Consider the following 19,921-nt stretch of genomic DNA (forward strand, 5'->3'; position numbering starts at 1 on the left):
ACTTAACAGTCCCTCATATCACCACCCACTATACTGGCTTAGCCTTTTTGCTCTCATACACTCTTTAATAGAAATCAAGATCAGCTCTACCGGTAACGCTGCATGCAATCACTTATAGTGGGCTTATAATTCTATATGGGAGTCCCCCGAAATCCGCAACAGAAATATGCTACAAAAGATAGGTGCATGTCAACTACAGAAAAAACAAAAAAAAAAACATTTATCTTTTATTTACTATGCAAAGAGAGATATTGCACAAAAGTATGGGTAATAATGATGATATCAATATAGACATGAATTTACAAAAACGTCTGCTAATTAGCTGATCTTTTGTATCTGGCCACTCCCACATCTTGTCTCATTTCGCTTCTCCATTCTCACACTACGAGTGAACAAGTAAAAATAACGATAACAATAATAATAATAATAATAATAATAATTTAACAAAAAAAAAGAAAAAAGTACTGAATATTTACAATGAAACACAAGAGAGCACCCTTTTACATTTGTGGAACTGAAAAAAAAACAAAAAAACATTTTTGTGTGTTTTCCATTCAGTCTGATGTTTTTAATCACACACATGTACACAGACGCACACATGCACACAAACACTGTATGGTGCCTGTACGTAATGAGGCCTGAACAGTTTCCTTGTGCAGGGCTATTATTTCCAGTCCAGCTGACAGTTGGTGTGTTCCAGGTGCTGCCATAGCACTGGCATCGTTGTAAACCTCCATGTTACTCATCGTCTGGTGTCCCTCTCTCACTGCATCATGTACAGTTGGACCGATGAATAAACTACTGACAAATTTTATCTGTGCTTTGCCGTCTTTGTCAAATCCGCACTGACGTGATTCTTATCTCCTGGAGCGATGTATGACAAACATGACCAACAATGAAGACTGAAACTGACGTCGTACATTTCATGCTCTTTGCTAAGAAGGAAAAATCCACACATTTCAAATGAAAGTGAGTCAGTGAACTTTAAAAAGAGATTTGAACAAATGCAATATAAAGAGCAACATTTATATGAAAATGTGTGATGGATTTACAGTTGCAAAAAAAAAAAGTATGTGAACATCTCACTTGGGTTGAGGGCAGAACTGTTTTCTTCTGTTGAAGCCATTCTGTCGTGGATTTACTTCTGTGCTTTGGGTCGTTGTCCTGTTGCTTCACCCATCCTCTGTTGAGCTTCAGCTGGTGGACAGATGGCCTTAAGTTCTGCAAAATGTCTTGATTAACTTGGGAATTAATTTTTACGTCGATGATGGCAATCTCTCCAGGCTCTGATGTTTCTCCACACATAACGTTGCATGTTCCTTCTAAACAACTCTGCTTTGGTTTCATCTATCCACAGAATATCTTGCCAGTCGTGCTGTGGAACATCCAGGTACTCTTTTGCAAACTTCCAACGTGACAACAGTGCTGAACTTTCTCCATTTCTAGAGAATTTGTCTTGACCACGGACTGATGAACATCGAGGCTTTCAGAGATACTTTTGTGAGCCCCTCCGGCTTTATACAAGTCAACAATTCTTAATTGTAGGTCTTCTGAGAGCTCTTTTGTGCGAGTTCATGGTTCATGGTTCACATCAGGCAATGCTTCTTGAGAATAGCGACCTAAAAACTGGCATGCTAACCAACACCTCCAATCTCGTGTCATTGATTGGACTCCAGGTCGGCTCACACCTGAGTCCGATTAGCTTTTTAATAAAAAAAAATATTAAAACAATTTCTGTATTTCACTGGTTTAGAATAGTATTAGTATTTGGAATAGTGTTCATATATTGTGGGGCTACTAGCTACTCCCAGGTTGATTAATGTATGGAGAAAGAAAAATAGTTTTTTTCTTTATAGCACTCAATGAACATTAATAATTTCCCCTTTCGCTCATTTAATGATAATCATTTTAAATGACTATCTCACTTCCTGAGACTGAGACGTTACATTTTGTGTTTCGGTGTGAAAATGGTTTTCTTTCGAAAGTTATAATTTGAGCCTTGTAGCTGAAGGTGGGAATGACTGAGTAAGAAACTCGCGCTGTACATTTAGTGTTGGCCTCCCACTGTGAAAGTAATTACATCTGAGATCAAGTATGCATGTGACATTTCAGTAAAAGCTTAGATGCATCACTCTCTTTTGGAACACCAGCCATCACTGAGTTTCATTTTACAGAGAGAAGACCCGCACAAGTTTCTGGGGCCAAATTGCATATATATATATATATATATATATATATATATATATATATATATATATACATATATTTGTTTTATTCTAAGAACTTGACAAGAAATACATTGAACGCCATATGACACATTGGGTTAAAAGTTCTGAAGTGACTCTTTTTTTTATTTGAGTCCACGTCACGTCCCACACAGACTGAAGAAGTCCTTTATCTATGGTGGCTTCAGATTAGGTTAGGAAAACTGTTTTCCACTCAAGAATGTTTGAGTGGAGCTGCTTCTCAGTTAGTTGATAAATTGACCATAAACAGTACATTATATGATAATCAAGTAATATAATAGAATAGAATAGAATAGAATTCAACCTCATTGTCCATTGAAAATTGGTTTTAAAAAGTTGATCCATCTAAAAAGAAGTCAGAAAATGAATTATTTCAATTAATGATCAATTAAGTAATGAATTATCATTAAATGTGTCTTTATATTGCAATCACTAATAATAATTTAAATATAATATTGCATATTGTTGATCAATCAATCACAAAAGACCAGTGAAAATGATGCAACGAATTCACAGAAACGAGGGAAACATCAAATCACCGCAGGAGCATCTGAACCACCAATGACTAAAACGCATCAACATGAACAGTGCGCGCAGAGGAGGAGCCGCTGACGTCAATTAGGACCCAACACCACAGACTAACACATATTTGTCAAACTCCAATCAACATTATATTCTTCTTAGTCCGACCAGCTAAAGTGGTGAGTACATTATTATAGTCTAACTGGTTAATCTCCAATCATTTAGGCTTAATCTGCATATTTTAGGTGTTTACTGCTCAGCAAATTATACCATGTAACCTTTCAACTTTATCATAAGTGCTTAATGTAAGGCGGATTATTGGTCTTTAGACCCTATAGACCAGCTGCGTATTAATCTACAGGTGGTAAAATTTAAGTTTGAACCTTTTTTTTTCTTCTTAAACATAAGCATGATGTGGTTTTTTTTTTGTTTTTTTTAATATGTGTTTTCTGGTGTATTAAATCTGCTCATGCATCAAACCTGTTACTCAAATGTATTTATCATTATTATTAGGATTATTAGTGTTATTGTTGTGGTTGTTGTTGTTATTCTGCAGTTGGAAGGAGACATCTGACCTGTGTTGTGTCCTCTGCAGATGGTCCCAGTGCTCCTGAACATACCCTTGGCCACAGTGTTTGTGCTGGGCTCCATGTGTGCCGTGCCGCTCCAGGGCCAGAAGCCGGGTCAGGTGGACCCCCTGGCGGCCCACCGAGCCAACCCGCAGTGCTGGGACTCCTCCTCGGCGCTGTTGCTGAAGATGCGCTCCCCGAGGATCGCTGACACGGTGCCCGCCTTCTGGGAGCTGATGGTTTTCCTCAGGGCGTCAGACAACAGCAAACACACGGCGCTCTACTGGGACCTGGCCCGGGTTTTTTGGGACATCTATGTGGACTGTGTGCTGTCCAGGAGTCACGGCTTAGGACGGAGACAAGTCACCGCCGTGCACTCCCTCATTACTGACAGTAAGTGTTGAAAATAAAACAGACACAGAATTATCATTAACCATAACTAGTTAGTGCTTAGCCTTAAACTCAACCAACTCATAAATGAGGTTGTGCCTCATTAGGACCAGGTTTCGGTCCCTATGAGAATAACATGTCCTGACAAGGTCAGTGTTTATGCCAGATGTAATGATTAATATTAAACTAATCATATAGGTAAAAATAATTAGGTAATACCCAGTGCTTAATTATAATTAAATATTAAATTAAGGTATTAAATACTCATTTGGTAATATTTAAGCAATCATGTAATTATAATAAATTTAGGTAATGGTCAGTACTTAATCATTACTTCATATGTCATTAATATGTACTTCATCATCACATTAATCTAATTCCAAGAGTTATCATGTGATGTTGTCCTTTGAACTTGTTTTATCTTGTGTTTTCTTGTTTATTACTTTCTATGTATATTTATATTTGTATTATTTTTTGCTCTTGCATAATGTTGTCTTCTTGGTGTTGTGACTCTTGTGTCGTTGTCCTTGTGTTAGTATTCATGTCTCAGTCCACAAGTTCCAGCGGACATGAGAAATGACATATCACTGATGATCACCCTCTCTCACTGTGTGTGTGTGTGTGTGTGTGTGTTTGTGTTACAGAATCCTTCAGGTTCAACAGCTCAGGTGTGAATTCCCGGTCATGGCTCAGGGTCAGAGTGAGACGCCGAGGACAAATCAAGACCCTAAAGACCAACAAACACTATCACAAATAATGAATATGATTTTCATATTTATACACAGTGTAATTCCTCACTGTACATGTCACTATAAACAAACCCTGTGGGGGTCACCACTCAGTGACGTCTCCCGCAGAAGCCTCTGTTCCCACTGTTATTATTTTGATAAGCAGACATTGAAAAGACTTCATACTGGATTGTGACAAGTTTGCAAAGACAACATTAGTCTAAGTTGACTTCAGATTGTTTATTGATTATATACAGTATATACTTATGTGTGCTTTGTGTTTAATTTGTTTCAGTTAAGGGTGACGCTGCATAAATGGGTTGCTACGGTTACCTGTCCTTTGATACACTCTGCACTCTTTTGGGACATAACCTTTTGTTTTTGTTATCACATGTTCCTATAACAAATATATGCCCGGTTCAAAAGCAATGCAACAGTATATGATTTTTATTTTCTCTCGACATGATTATATCATTCCTGTGTCTTTGTTAAATTCTTTTATGTGTAGGTGCATTAAATCCATGTATCATGGCTGTAACTTGTGTAATCCTTGATTACACAAGTTTCACAAAGAGTGGATAAGTGGCTAAACGACGATGAGCATTTGCAAACTACACTGCTGTGACACATAATCATAAAAGTATTTCTCAACATGCCTCGTTTGGTACGTTTGTGTCACTTTTCAAAAACCACAGTCACAAAATAACATTTGAATTTACTGATTGAGGGCATCAGGGTATTTTCTCTTTGGTGCAAAGAGTAATCAGTTTAAAAAGTGACACAAACTCAAATTTATACTCAAAAATGGCTGACTAATGGTGAGATTAAGCAGCAAACATGTTTGTCTGATATGATAGACTGAAACAGGCATATTTTGGAGGCTTTTTTTTGGAGGTTCTATGTGGCAGCGTGTGCTTGGATGTGACCACTTGGCTTTGAGACAGACACAAAAAAAAACTCCAAATAAATGTTCATGGAAATTACAATTATGCGTTCTGAACCGAAAGAACAACACATTAGTCGCTGAGATAGAAAAATTATGATGTATGCCTTTTTGTCACCAGGGAATGGACACTTTTCAGCATGTGGGCCAAGTCATGTAAGTCCATACAAGCCCTTTTTCCACCTGCGGTCCCAGCTCACCTCACCTCACCTCACCTCGGCATGGCACGGCACAGCGCGGCGCGGTTTAGGTGGGGTTTCCACTACAAAATAATACCTACTCGACACGGGCCAGTAGGACTTCGTTTTACATGCGACACAAACAAACAAGTGCCTAGTGGCTTGTAAAGCAGTAGTTTTCAGTGTAACTGGATCATTAGAATCAGTTGATTAAAAATATTTGTTCAATGCTTCCTCCATGACTGGAGCACAGTCACTGGACTCAATTACAGCGACAGGGTTTGTGATGCCGCTCGCAATCAGCAGTGCTGTCGCTACATACACCAGACTCCTCTGTTAAATATTGAGATTTTAGATATTTCCCTGGTAATTGTTGGGAGATTAACCCACGTTTTTAGAATTGTGAAGTCTTTTTAACTGATCTACAGTTCGGCATTGATCGGCTTGATTCTCGTGTCAGACCAATAAGTGAAAACTGAATACCAGGTACTATGGAAACGCAACTTAACCATGCCGTGCTGAGGCAAGCCAGTGGAAACATGCCAATGGTTGTAAGGGCATCTTTTAAGACACTGCATTACTTTTCTCCACTAGAAAAAACACTCCTTTAGAGATTAGCTATTTTGTAAACTTATATTTTGGTTTAGAGCCACATATGAATGGCAGCCAGTAGGGCACTTTCTCATGTTTTTACCACTCTCGGGGGAACTTAGACCTATTTTACCGAGTTAAGCCTTTTCAAACGCGTTGACCAAAAACTACAACATTTTAGGCCTATTGTAGAACATCATTTTGTAAGTTTTTCTTTTTTTTATTCTGTGTGTGTGTGTGTTAAGGGGGTGGGCTTCTCCTGTGAGAGCGACACACAGAAATGAGAGAAACGCTCAACAGGTGTCATCAGCGTAGTTTTCGATCGATTGCTGTAATTATAAACACTTCAATTCTCCCTTAACCTCACCCAATGAAAAAATGTTTTGGCCATCAATCCCCGAATTTTGTACTGTGGGGAGTCTTGCCCCGGCTGCGGTGAGTATCCAGCCCCGTATATCTCTATAAGGGCATGTGCGAGTCCCGCTGCTCTCCTTTTCTATTACTTTCGTTTTTAACTTCCTTCTTAACTTAATGTTCACACGGCCTCGAACTTTCTGCCAAGTTCGTGTTTCGGAATAAAAACACCCGTTTCAGAGCTCTGTTGTCACCCGCAGTACCTGTTTTCAGACCGTCTGGAGTCTCTCTCACAGGTAACGTTGCGCCTCATGTTTAGGGTTGAGTAGAAAATAGTTTCAATTGTGTGTGTTGTAGTAACCGCAGACAGGCTCACTTCCTTCTTGTACCATTTTTGGATTTTGATTGAAACGTAATGTATTTCAATAAAATACATCACAGCGGCCATGGACTTTATTTTCATGGACATGTCTTGTTCCTTATTACTTCCTTAGAGGACTACACATAGTCAGTGTTGACTTTGCTGCTACATGTGCCATGAATCAGCTGAAATATGGAAGCTTCAAGGAAAAACTGCTTTTAGCCACTTAATAAAAGGCTCACCTAGTAGAATGTATGTCTACTTAAGTTTTTGACAACAATATTTTCACCTATTTATATCCCATAAGACGGCCTTTTGTTGACTCATTTGTTGATCCACTGTTTCCCGCATCAGTAAGTTTCGCTGTGTTGTTCTGTAACTTTGGTGTTTGAAAGTGTTTAGATTTACTGACACAAACTCACCAACGACGTGTAATCGCTTTTGTCTGTGACCTTATTCATCTTTCAGCTTCTTCCTTCAGGGGTCGCCACAGCGGTTCACCTGCTTCCATCTTGCCATCTCCTTTGTGTCCTCTTATGTTGCACCAAATGTCTTCATGACATGTCCTCCTTCACAACTGCATGAAGATGAACGCATGAAGGTGCATGGATGTTGTGAATAACAACATCTTCCTCTTTTCCTCTCGCTGGCAGCTCCATCTTCAACATACTTTGTCCAATATAATCAATATACCTCCTGTGCACACGACCAAACCAAAACAACTTTGACTTTCTTACTTGTATCTCCAAACTGTTCAACCTGAACTGTCCCTCCAATATGCTCATTTGTAATTCTGTCCATCCTGGTCACCTCCAGCACTACCTCCTGTCTTTTAGGCAGTGCCACTGTCTCTAAGCCATCAGAACAGGTCTAAGTACCGTCATGTAGACCGTCCCTGTCCCCTGACATTTGTCTCCACCCACTCCCTCCTGCCTGCACTCTCTTCTTCACCTCTCTTGTACACTGTCCTTTGGATGATTGACTCCACATATTTAAACTCATTCACTTCCGCTACCTCTACTCCTTGCTTCTGCACCGTACAGCCACATCATGTTATTAAAATGTGGTCATGTAAATAGATGAGGGAGTAATGGATGGTATGATTCGATACACAATGTTACATCACAAATCATGGTACAGAAATCTGAGTAAGTTTATCTTGTTTTTAGCAAAAGAAATGGATTTTCAGAGGCTGCTGTTGGAGGTAGGGAAGGCCATGTGCAAGGACGAAGTAAAAGCGTTAAAATTCCTGTGCACCGACTTCCTGGGCCGAAACCCAAACTCTATAGAGTCGGCCAATGACCTCTTCTCTCGTCTGGTGGAACAAGACTGTCTCTCACCAGAGCAGCCGCAACTGTTGATAGAGCTTCTGCTCATCATACAACGCCCTCGTCTGGTCCGTGACCTCAATCTGAATTACAGAGAATCTACAACCAGTGGGCTCATTTCCCCTTACAGGTGGGCTGCTCATATTTTACTGTGAGATCATCAGGTGTGATTGAAGTTGCAGGAAATTGTATGAAATAATAAAATGGCTATGAATGTATATGTAGTACAGTATATGTAGAGTTCGAAGCATGGGGCCAGTGTCTGTGCCAATGCAAGACTTGATAAATTGATCTGGCATGAAGATCTTGTGAAATGATGTGTGGAAATCATTTCATAGTCAACTGCATTTTCCATCAGTTCAGGTTTGTGACTGTGAGAATGCAGTTTTTAGATGTAGTTCCATCAATTTAACATTGACATCGTAAAATACAACACAAACATCCATGTTAGTTTTTCTGCATACATTTGTTTAATCTTGTGGTTTTTAAAACCTCAGAAAATACTAAAAATAAATTCACTTAGCAATTCATCAGACTCTAATGTGACGTATGTTGCATTTAAATAATCTACAACCAAACCAAAACTGCAGTTGCTCACTGCTTCACAACACTTCATAATTTGACTTTTTATTGTCCGTCATTGCAGGAAGCTACTGTACAACCTGTATGAGGAGATGACTGATGATGACCTGAAACATGTGAAGTTCTTGTTAAACCCAACACTCCCACGCAGAAAACTGGAGGACCATATTGTAAGTGATTCCTATATTTTGAGATGATCGGCATAAATGTGCAAGTCATATTGTTTTTAAATGGTGCTACAACGTGATGCATGTTTATCTCTTTTTAATTGAAGAGTTGATGAAGTAAAATGTGTGTAACTTTCCAGACTATGCTGGAAATCTTCCTGGAGATGGAGCACATGGACCTCATCAATGACACTAACTTAATCGAACTGGAGAACATTTTTAAGTCAGTCTGTCCCGTGCTGAAAGAGAAGATCTACCAGTTCAAAGCACAGCATAGTGAGCTCACTTCACACGATGTTCACATGATGTGGGATGCTGACACATACTTACAGTAGTAAATGTAGTAATCGGGACACAAAAGCAAGTATTTAATTTAGAATTGAGCAGTGCAGTTAAAGCAGGAAGAGCAGGCACAGGACACTGGCCTCTATAGTTGAGTTTCCTTTACAGTTTTTCACAAAATAAAAGTGATATAATTGCTAATTGCAGGTGTTTCCTGCAATTAGCAATTGTAGCAAGCCTAAATCCAACCTTAACATTAAGTCTTAACTCTTTGATTGCTTTGTTCTCAGGAGGCTGAGCCAAAACGTGATTAAAACCTGTACACTTGCACTTACTTAACAAAGTATATTCTTACTCCCTGGTTCACTTCACTGAGGATATTAATAATAAACCTTTTTAGCGTGTCTGATTTTTAAATTAACATAACATTATGCTCACTGCAAGTAACGTTTAAGTATTTCTGTCCATTTTGTGTTGTAATCTTTTCTCCTTCTTTCAAGCGTTCCAGTCACAGGCCCAGGTGAGAAACTGTTCACTATAAACACTATATGTCTATATGACGATGAAACGCGTTACTTTACCATTTTTACTTTCTCTCGTGTCCCACAGAGCCCGATTAATTCTTTCAACTTCTCTGTGGGTGAGTCATGAGTTTAGGTTTTTTTAATTTTTTTTGACAACACTTTTTTTTACAAGTGATTCTATTACTTTTTACAGATGCCTTGCCTGTTCGAGAGCAACGTGTGACTCCACCTCATACACTGAGCGGCTCAAATGCTGAAACAAGCAAAAGTGTCCAAAGTAAGCTGTTGTGACACGATACAACACACCTTTTATATGATGCTTCATCTTTGTGGAACATGACTGCGTTTCAACCTGCCATCATCTGTCCTTCAGTGTGCAGTGATGCCTCAGCATGGCTGCTGTCTCAGGAAAACAAGACCTCCCCTGAAAAACAGACGTCTCAGAAAACAAACACAAACAGTGAGGTGTGTGGTTTATTTTTTCTTATACAGGCTGATGTGTTCAAGGGTGAACACCTTGGCAAGATGGACAGTTACCCAAGTCACAGACCCTCAAGGGCTCCAAAACTCATTTTTGGGTTTCAGATTACCTGCATGTACTATATTTGGGGGTATTACTTGAATAATTATGGTCTTTGGGCCTCTGTAGTCTGGCCTGGCATGTGCTGTCGAAAGCTGTACTTGGAACATATAATTTAACAAATTTAAACTGCTGCACTAAAGCACTTGAAGAGGAGAGGTACTGTACATATGGAGACGTGACCAGGTCTTGAATGCAGCTACAGAATCCATCAATACAGAATTAGAATCAGTACAAAATCAACCATCACCCTTGTCAGAGCAGGCTGTTACAACATATATGGTAGGATTAACATTGATGTTATTTTAATGTGTTTAAGTTTTATAGCAACTGAGGGTGAGACTGAACAAAAGGATGGGTTGCAGGTGGAATCAAATCATGAAGCAAACAAAACATATCCTTCTTACTCATTCTTAAAAGAAAACCTAACTGACTCACTATCCATAAAGAATAATAAAAATAGCGCGGTGTAAATTACTCTATGCTGGTTTCGCAACAAGAAAACATTTATGATCACTACCCATAACTCCAGTGAAACTCTAGTGAAATTGTTGCAGGCATATAGGTCAAAAAGGATTGGCAAAGAATTGTATTCTGTTTTTATTCACATTTTAACAATGTCTGAACTTCATTGGAATTGGGGTTTGTGTAATGCTCAGGTCAGAGAAGGTACAGTAGATCAGTAGATGGCTGGAGAACACAATGCTTGCACAATGCTTGCTTTTCAGAGCCTGTTAGCTTGCTGGACATTGAGGGAGCGAGGAGGAGGAGAGCATCTACATCACCACTAAGGTGGCCTAGAGAACCTCAAGGTGGCTGTGTACACTATCTTTTTAAGTTAAGTTTTTGTGTTGGCTCCTTTGGCACCAACTTTTTCCAGCACATTTTGCAGATGGCATCCTACGTCTTGAATGACACCTTCGGCCAATTTTTGGATACCCAAAATAGTCCCATACAGCAGACCTCAGATGTTTTTTTTTGGCGGATATAACTGACAGTGTCTCGTAGTCTTGGATGCAGTCGTTTTGTCAAGCAGCCTTTGGTAACATCTGCACTTTCTGTGGAGTTCACCGCGCTTGTTACATTTTGGTTCCGTGCTAGTCGCGCTAATCTGTCTATGGTACCGGCTTAATCTCCGGTAGGTTTTTTTTGAATGTCACGGTGAAACACGGTGTAGGGGAGCCTTCGCGATTTATTAACTGCGACGTTTCACACCACAGTTAAAAGTAAAAGTAGTTAACCGAGACATCCGTAATGCAGACACATGAATAGATATATTTTCACAGCTGTAGAGTCATTACGTAATTTGTGTTGTGGGTTTATGTTTGTAGGTTTTGGCAGTGTATCCCATGACTGCAGCACAGAGAGGAATCTGCTTGATCATAAACAACTACAACTTCTCTCAATGCTATGGCAAAAATCGGGAGGGGACGTTGACTGATGAAAGTAAGCTGATGTTAAATAAACAAAGTGAATAGTCTATATTTTATTATACAGTTTCTGCATTGTTTCTATCCATGTAACATACATTGACCTCATTTTCCAGAGTGTCTCCAGGAAGTGTTTGGCTGGTTGGGCTTTGCTATCGAAATATGGAATGACTGTACAAGTGAGGAGATGCTGTCTGTGTTGCGGGAGCTCAGCAGCAGGGACCACAGCCAGATGGACTGTATGGTTTGCTGTATTCTGAGCCACGGCCAGGAGGGAACGGTTCAAGGTGTAGAAGGCAAAGGAGTCAAGCTCAAAGACCTGACGCAGTCTTTAAATGCAGTCAAGTGCCCTTCTTTGGCAGGAAAGCCCAAGTTGTTTTTTATCCAGGCTTGTCAGGGTGCCGACAAGCAAAAGGCTGTCCAAGTAGAGGCTGACGGCCCTGCATGCAGTCGTCTCGATGCTGTTAAAGGGAAAAACTCCATCCCATGTGATGCTGATTTCCTGCAGGCAATGGCCACCATCCCTTTCTTTGTCTCCTACAGAGATAAGAAGAACGGCAGCTGGTTTATTCAGTCATTGTGTCAACACCTTGTCCAAATGGTGCCCAAGTTAGTAACACATAGTATCAGATCTTGTTGCATGATTTGACTTTATTTGGTAGGTTAACGCTCACTTTATCTTTTGTTTTGAACAGGGGAGTTGACCTCATGTCTATCCTGACTCAGGTGAATGCAGATGTCAGCCAAAAGACCGATGACACGGGTGCAAAAAAGCAAATGCCTCAGCCAGCCTTCTCACTCAGGAAGAGAGTGGTCTTTCCGATTCCTGAAGTTCCTCCACCCAGCCTGCCCTCCTTTTCACAAAGTGATCCCTGAAGAAAAAAAAAACCTGCTTGTTGACGCCTCATCTAAATGTGATTATAAGTACTGAGGCAGTTTCCTGCCTCGTTTTAATATTTGTGGCATTGCCAAAGTTACATACAAAAATGAATAAATACCTCTGTAATGTTTGCATTAAAATGTTCTGTTCATTGTCAAACACTTCAAGTACTTGCTTCTAGTTTAGCATATACATGTAGGTATGGCCAAAAATGGGAGTTGTGCCCTTTGTGAAGCTTTGTGAGATTTTCAGGTGAAACAGAATTGGGTGAGCTTTCTTTAAATGATCGTCAAAACCAGACGGGGTCAATTTTGACCCCAATGGACAAACGGATGTGATTACAGTATGTGCTATGTTTGTGAAGTCAATTAGTCAAAAATAATTGTTTCATTTTATTTTAACTCAAAAACAGGGTATACTTTTATGTGAACAAGGTCCATTGGCCCAAAACTCCAAAACGAAGGGAACAATTTGTGATAATGGGTTGAACTGAAGGAAGAATAATGTTACACAGAACATATTGACAGTTTATACTATATGTTTGAGGGGCCAGCCTCAGAAAGAAGGATTGCTGGTTGAGGCGGTGGATTATGGACTATGATTGTGATTAAAGAATCAAAGCATTTGGGCAGAGAGATCTTATTTGCCTTGCTTTAATGAAGATTGTTGGGCTTCACATCAACAACATGTAGTGTGTATTTAGTTGTGTTTGTTTATGTCTGTATGTGTGTGTATGTGGTTTGAAATTAAAGAAAAGCAATAAAATGTGTCACAAAAATGCTCAGAATATTATTTTGTAGTTAAATAAGTTAAATAAACATTTCTTAACAGCTACAAACTGCTACTTAAGCATTACATAACTATCAGTGGTGGAAAAAACTGCACAATTTCCAACATAACATTGGCAGAGGTAAATGTTTTATAAACTTCAGTAAGTTATTCAACATTTAAACTTCTGTTAATAAAACATGGTCACAAACACAACAAGAAACTGAGTTGCAATATTGAAGCTAACTACTACAGAAACTCAAGCTCACACATTATTTCCCATGCAACACAAACAGGAATAATAATCATAATATCCGTAACTATTAAGTAGAAAACATTTACATTTCCTCAAGAATGCACACATGATATGGAAAACACACAGAAAGTCCATGCTGCTTCACAAAGTCTGGTGTGCTGTTTGTCTGGTGTGTGACTTCGACCAGCAGATGGTGCTTCACCCGTGGGGCTTTCTCACACTATGTGCTTTAAATAACAAACCAGGCGGGGTCGTTTTTGCCCCCAGATGACAAAAGGTGTATGTCACTCAGGAGGACATAACGTGAGTTAAATGTTTCTCTTCTGACGAGTTAATTTAATGTTTCAAGCTTAAAATCAGTCCCTCCTTGATCACGTTAAAGTCTTAGTGACCTCCATCAACACTGGGTGGCAGCAAAACAACTCCATTCGCATAATTTGACTCAGCATCTGACCCGGATGTTAACCGTGGTAGCTTCCTTTAGTGTTTCTGGCGACTTCACTTTCACTTTACAGTCGTAGTAAAAATATTCTAATCTTCAGTGAGTCCATAGGAACTTGTCAACATGTCTCAGGAGGGAATTCATTCTGACGCCGACATTAACACCAGGTTCGTTTAAACTACATTTCCTCAGCTGTGTATTAAATATATCTCTCAGCACTAACTATAACACAAGTGTTAGTATATAAAGCCAAGAAGTTAGAGTTCACTGAGTGTTTTGTGTGAATCACAGAAAAGCGACTCTCTGCGACCAATCAAATAAATTATGTTAGCTGATTTAGCAATAACCGTGAGAATGCCAGCAAGCTGTTTGACATTAAAATGACTTAATTAATCCAATGGTGATTAATCGCTTCCCATGCAAAAGTTATATCACCTGAATGTAATGTGTGCTCGCACCGGAATAAGTAAACGCATATAGTATATGTGATGCATTCAATACGTTATTTATACGTAAATAATAGTGAACTGCCAGTTAGCTTAGCTTGCTACCCTGAAGCATTTTAGGTTTTAAATTATTCATAGAACTTTATTTGTTCAAATTAGGGCACGTAGAGCAGTCGTGCACATTTACAAGAGACAAACAGAGGATGGATTTTTTGCAGAAGCAGATATAAATTTAAAATAACTGTATTTAAATAGGTGCACGTTGCAATGGGTAAATGTTTTTTCTTATTTTTCTTGAACAAGTCTAACGTACATGATACATTGATGAACATCGTAATGCACAGATATTGCATAATAATTACAAATATAAAGGTTAAATAAGACAGATAAATAACTCAATTATGGGTAAAAAAGAGATAACGAGTAGAATAAAATACATGAAGAAATGGGAAAAAAAAGATAGCAAAAAAGGGGTCAGAGATTTTAGGGGAACATTTTACATAATGACTCAGTAATGTGATGCTTTTTTGTTTATCAAATTGTGAGATTTTAACAAGGGTTTTAGTTTCAGTAGAAAAGGGTCGATCTTGGGTCGTGATTCTGCATATTTTTGTTTGTGAATAACACAATGGGAAGTAAATGGAGACAATATAAAAGCAGCCGTCAGTGCAATGATCAATCGGAATGGAAATAGAAAAGATCATTTATTTACATAAAGTGCAGAGTTGAGATTGAGGTAGATCAGAAGTTTGATGATAGACAAGGTTCTAAATGTAATACCATATTTTCTTGCGATTGATTGATATGCATTTTTCTGTGGCCGATGCCGATCTTTAGAATTTGGAACAGTTAATATGTCTGATGTATTTGATCTGTTTTACTCTACATGTAATCAAATATTATAATAGTTCAACAATAAAAAACACACTCCAATCTGCATTTTGTGTGTGTGTGCTGCAATGCACATACATAATAATTTATGAACTAAGTACTACATTCGTGAAACGGGTAATCAAAATACTAGAGTAAATATTTTAATAAAATATAGAGTTTAATTGCACTGACTTGGGAGCATTTATCAAGTTTCAAAGACCAAATCCATTAAACATTGTCAAGGGCTGCAACTAATGACATATTATTTAAAATGTTTTTCATTAATTGTATAATCTTTTGGTCCATAAAATGTTAAAAAAATGTTGATCAGTGTTTCCCAAACCTGAACATATTCACATTTAAGAAGCTTGTTTTAATAATGGAAAAGAAAACCTCAAGCTGTTCAAAATAATTGGCGAGTAATTTATTAATCAATTAATAATCAAGTAATTCTTTCAGCCCTAATGTAGTCTATAAATGATAATTGGTATAGTCAGTAAATACGTCTATTGATTTAGCAGTAGCTGTCAATACTGTGATAGTATTTTGAGTTCATATGGGATTCTATACCCTTTTGTGAGATGTTCCTCAGCCACATCTTTCATCTCCAGTTGCTCCTGTGGAAATGATCTGACTGTGGTTGCACTGACCTGCTTCAGTGTTTAGATGTGCATTTAGTTTCAGCAATGCTTCCCTGGAAATAGACTAAAGAACAAAAATAAAGTAAATTTAGGAGCGATTTCCCCAACGTCATCTAACATTAGCTCTTACTGTGTGAATCCAGTAGGGATCACATGCTAAAAGGCTCTTAGTAAAAGGATACATTTATCCTTGGACAGTCATTTCTTTTTGGTAGTAAAGAGCAACAATAATATTTACATCATATGATATATATTCTGTATTAATTATGCCCTATTTTAGTCCATATACTTTACAGATTTGTAGCAACAGCCGAGTTGTTTTGCTTCTGGTTAACTGCAGCTTTGTCGTTTGTGTTTGTTTTGATGCATGTAGTTTAAAGACACTTGAACCACAGACCATCATTCGTGGGAAAACGCCGATACAAATCCTGCATGAATATGGCACCAAAACTGGCAACCTTCCTGTGTATGTGATGGATAAGGCTGAAGGAGAGGCTCACCAGCCCAACTTTGTCTTCAGCGTGAGCATCGGAGATGTGAGCTGCACAGGTAATTTAATTTAACTACTATTCTACAGTTTTCCTTAGCCAAATCTGAAGGAACTCTGTCCTATGCATCGGTTTCAGACTTGATCTTTACTCTTTACAAGTTTGACTCAAGTGTTAAAAAGAGAGATTTCAATTTTTGTGATTTCAGGTCAAGGTCCCAGTAAAAAGGCTGCTAAACACCAGGCTGCTGAATCAGCCCTGAAAATCCTGCAGAGAGACATTGGAACACTGTGAGTTATTTGTTGTATTACAGACTTAATCTTGCATTAAATTAAAAATAATTTCAGCATACGTCCACTTAGGCTATTGGTAAACTTCACTCAGTATTTTATTATTATCTATTTTGTTATTATTTTATTGTGTTATTTGCAGATTCATTGATAATAAACCAACTTTTAGTCAAAACCATATACTGAAGAAGAGCCAGTGAGTCCAGTCAGCCCTTCAGGCCACAGACAGAAATTGAGAAAGACTCATTGGGCAAGAGCTTTCTCCTGTCTGTCATCACAGCACATAGTCATTTCTGCTTTATGTTGCTTCTGTGTCTTGTTACATGTATTGTGTAGTTGCTGTGTTTGTTTTGTGACTGTAAACCCTGTGGAAATAAATCAAGGCTTACATCTGTCTGCACATGTCTATCTTTCTCTCTATCTCTATATCTATCTATTGCTTTGCGTGTCAAGCTGACGGCGTGTTGTGAACAATGTCGTGCTGCAGCTGTGGTAACTGCTTTGATGTTATTCCCAGCAGGATCAATCCTGTGAAGTCTGAGAGTAACGGTGTTGCAGCAGAAACAAACAACCAGCCAAACTCAGTGGGGATGCTGCAGGTGTGTGACTCATGACTGTGTGGGTTTTTTTTTAATGTCATTTATTATGTGAGTGTATCTCTTCTCTAGATGTGAACTGATCAATTGGTTGGGCCTATTAATCAGCTGATACGCCATTTCATATTTATTAATCAACCAATTATTACAAATGACGCATGTTCTCAGAACCTTGATAACTGTTGCTAAGCCATTAAAACTTGTTATTCGAGTCCCTGTTTTCATGTATTCATTTTTATTGAATATACTATATGTAATTCTTGTTTCTCTTTGGCCTTTTAATTTTAGGAGTTAGCCTTGCAGAGGGGATGGCGTCTTCCTGAATACACAATTTTAATGGAGGCTGGTCCGCCACACAAGAGAGAATTCACCGTTACTTGTCGAATGGAGTCCTTGTCAGAGAAAGGTATGTGTGTTTATGAAACGATTGTTTCAAATCCCTTTAAAGTGACTTCTTATTCTTCATAGTGTTCCTTTTTTGTCTTCTGTTTTGACAGCTGTGGGAAATTCAAAAAAGATGGCAAAAAAGGCAGCTGCAGAGAAAATGGTTGCAAAGCTACAAAGTCTGTCTGGCTGTTCTGAAATCACATGGGTATATCAAGTATCTATAACCTTTTTTGTTTTGTTGTTGTGACTGCTGGAGGCAGTGGCAGCGTGCAGTGTTGTAAAATGTTTGTGTTCATTTAAAAACTTTCAGATGCCTAAACCAAGTGTCCGAATCGAGAACATAAGGAACTCATCAGCAGAGAATGTATGTTTACTGAGAAGAAACCCGCTGAGCATTCCCAACACAGATTACATACAGATGATGCTGGAACTGTCTAAGGAGCAAGGCTTTGAGGTCACATACTTTGATATCGGTGAGGCAGTCAGTCCACACTACGTCTGACACCGAGGGCTTTAACTGGGCTGAAATGGTGCAGACTTGCAGTCATTACTGTCACTGTCACTGTAACGCGTGTGTGTTCTTCTTTGTCAGATGAGCTGACTGTGAACGGCCAGTACCAGTGTCTGGCAGAGCTGTCCACCTCCCCGGTCACCGTGTGCCACGGCACGGGCATCTCCTGCAGCAACGCACACAACGACGCAGCCCACAGCGCCCTGCAGTATATCAAGATCATGGCCTCCATCAAGTAAAGCCCCACCACATTTAACAGTTTCACCTTCACCGACGACGTCACATACAGAATATCCCACATGTTTTCCAGTCACGTTGCACTTCCTCATAAAAGGTGTCTTTTATTAGCCAGTGCATCCTATTGTGCTGGCACAAAGGTAGTTACATCAAGGCCCTGGGCCACTGCTTCAGCCACCTTTTGATTTGTGTAGTTTTTAACTTTTAACAAGAAACTCATCATGGTTGGTAAAAAAAACCCAAAAACATCTAAATATGAAATGCTATTGTGTCATTCCTCAGGTCAAATAGTTACTTTTCTGTATTGTTTTCAAGATTGAACGATAAATTATCAGAATCTATGGTGAAGAAATTTCAAGAAAATGCCTAGTTAGAGGTTTTCTGACCAAGTGGTATATTTCTTTATGAATTAAACTTGGCCATGTTTTTATACCTTAAACATTACATGAGAAAGGAGATTTGTTTATAGCATAATAGCACATTTTTCTTACATATAGCTAATCATATAACATCAGACTTTGTTGCTGAGGAAATCCCTTTCCCATCCTGTTTTGAATCTTGTGTAGTTTTGACAAGCCTATATTAAAATAGTGGTATAGATGGCATCAGCCAGAAATATTAGTAACAGTCAAAGCTACTGTCTGCGATGTTGTCTTTTGGTATAATATAAATATATTATTTATTCTAGTAGGAAATGTTGTGTGTAATAATTATGCCGTATTACCATTTGCTTTTCTCCCCTGAGGAGAAAAGCAATTATTATTTTTGTCTGTGAGCAGCAAAACTCAAAAGGTAAATATTGGATGATGTGCATTATGTCCCAAAGTATGAAATCATTAGATTTTAGTGGTGATGCAGAGAAACTGAGCGGCCTTGTTGGACAACTTTTTGTAACTGCTGCAGAAAAGCTGTCTTCCATTGAAAAGTGAATTATCAGTGAGTGTGCACTGCAGGTTTTAGGTTTCTTAATGGTGATTGTGTAAATCGTATAGTAGAAGTCCAGATTGTACTTTGACCCATCATGTAGCAGCAAGTTCGGTCATTATTCTGCACGCTGAAGCTCAAACAGCACAATTTTGATAACTGAAAAAAACACTAAAAACAATTGTAGTTATTACTTAGCTTCTTTTTTTTTTACTTGGTATATTTGTTTTTACTGTTGGTCAGACATAATTAGACATGTTAACACTTCACCTTAGACTCTGGGAAACTGTGCTGGACATTTCTCATCATGATGCGCTGTTTTCTAAAATGAACGGCTCTATGACCCATTAAAATCTCATGTGGACATTATTTCACTTCATTTCTTTGACATATAAATGACATGTTC

At 38.6% G+C, this 19,921-nt stretch overlaps 3 protein-coding genes across 4 annotated transcripts; all 3 read left to right on the plus strand.

The window, feature by feature from the left end:
• The first annotated feature begins 1,267 nt into the window (after window positions 1-1,267).
• LOC122760811 (protein FAM237A-like) lies at window positions 1,268-4,697 on the plus strand. The gene is made up of 3 exons (XM_044015982.1): window positions 1,268-1,390; window positions 3,364-3,730; window positions 4,372-4,697. The coding sequence occupies exons 1-3, from the start codon at window positions 1,268-1,270 to the stop codon at window positions 4,482-4,484; spliced, it is 603 nt and encodes a 200-aa protein (XP_043871917.1). The 3' UTR covers window positions 4,485-4,697.
• Window positions 4,698-6,439: 1,742 nt separating this feature from the next.
• On the plus strand, window positions 6,440-12,817 carry casp10 (caspase 10, apoptosis-related cysteine peptidase). The gene is made up of 11 exons (XM_044015971.1): window positions 6,440-6,818; window positions 8,053-8,341; window positions 8,858-8,963; window positions 9,101-9,236; window positions 9,743-9,762; window positions 9,852-9,882; window positions 9,960-10,043; window positions 10,140-10,231; window positions 11,678-11,792; window positions 11,893-12,385; window positions 12,472-12,817. Exons 2-11 carry the CDS (start codon window positions 8,061-8,063, stop codon window positions 12,650-12,652), a joined length of 1,539 nt encoding a protein of 512 aa, XP_043871906.1. The 5' UTR covers window positions 6,440-6,818; window positions 8,053-8,060; the 3' UTR covers window positions 12,653-12,817.
• A 1,341-nt stretch (window positions 12,818-14,158) lies between these two features.
• prkra (protein kinase, interferon-inducible double stranded RNA dependent activator) lies at window positions 14,159-19,884 on the plus strand. 2 transcript variants are annotated; one of them, XM_044015979.1, is made up of 8 exons: window positions 14,159-14,289; window positions 16,456-16,631; window positions 16,779-16,860; window positions 17,378-17,459; window positions 17,745-17,862; window positions 17,954-18,048; window positions 18,154-18,316; window positions 18,436-19,884. In XM_044015979.1, exons 1-8 carry the CDS (start codon window positions 14,246-14,248, stop codon window positions 18,591-18,593), a joined length of 918 nt encoding a protein of 305 aa, XP_043871914.1. In that variant the 5' UTR covers window positions 14,159-14,245; the 3' UTR covers window positions 18,594-19,884. The 2 variants fall into 2 exon arrangements, with proteins under 2 accessions (XP_043871914.1, XP_043871916.1); XM_044015981.1 differs by having other exon boundaries at window positions 17,381-17,459.
• The last annotated feature ends 37 nt before the right edge of the window (window positions 19,885-19,921 follow it).

This window comes from Solea senegalensis, unplaced genomic scaffold, assembly GCF_019176455.1.
Source record: "Solea senegalensis isolate Sse05_10M unplaced genomic scaffold, IFAPA_SoseM_1 scf7180000014069, whole genome shotgun sequence".
Lineage (NCBI taxonomy): Eukaryota > Metazoa > Chordata > Actinopteri > Pleuronectiformes > Soleidae > Solea > Solea senegalensis.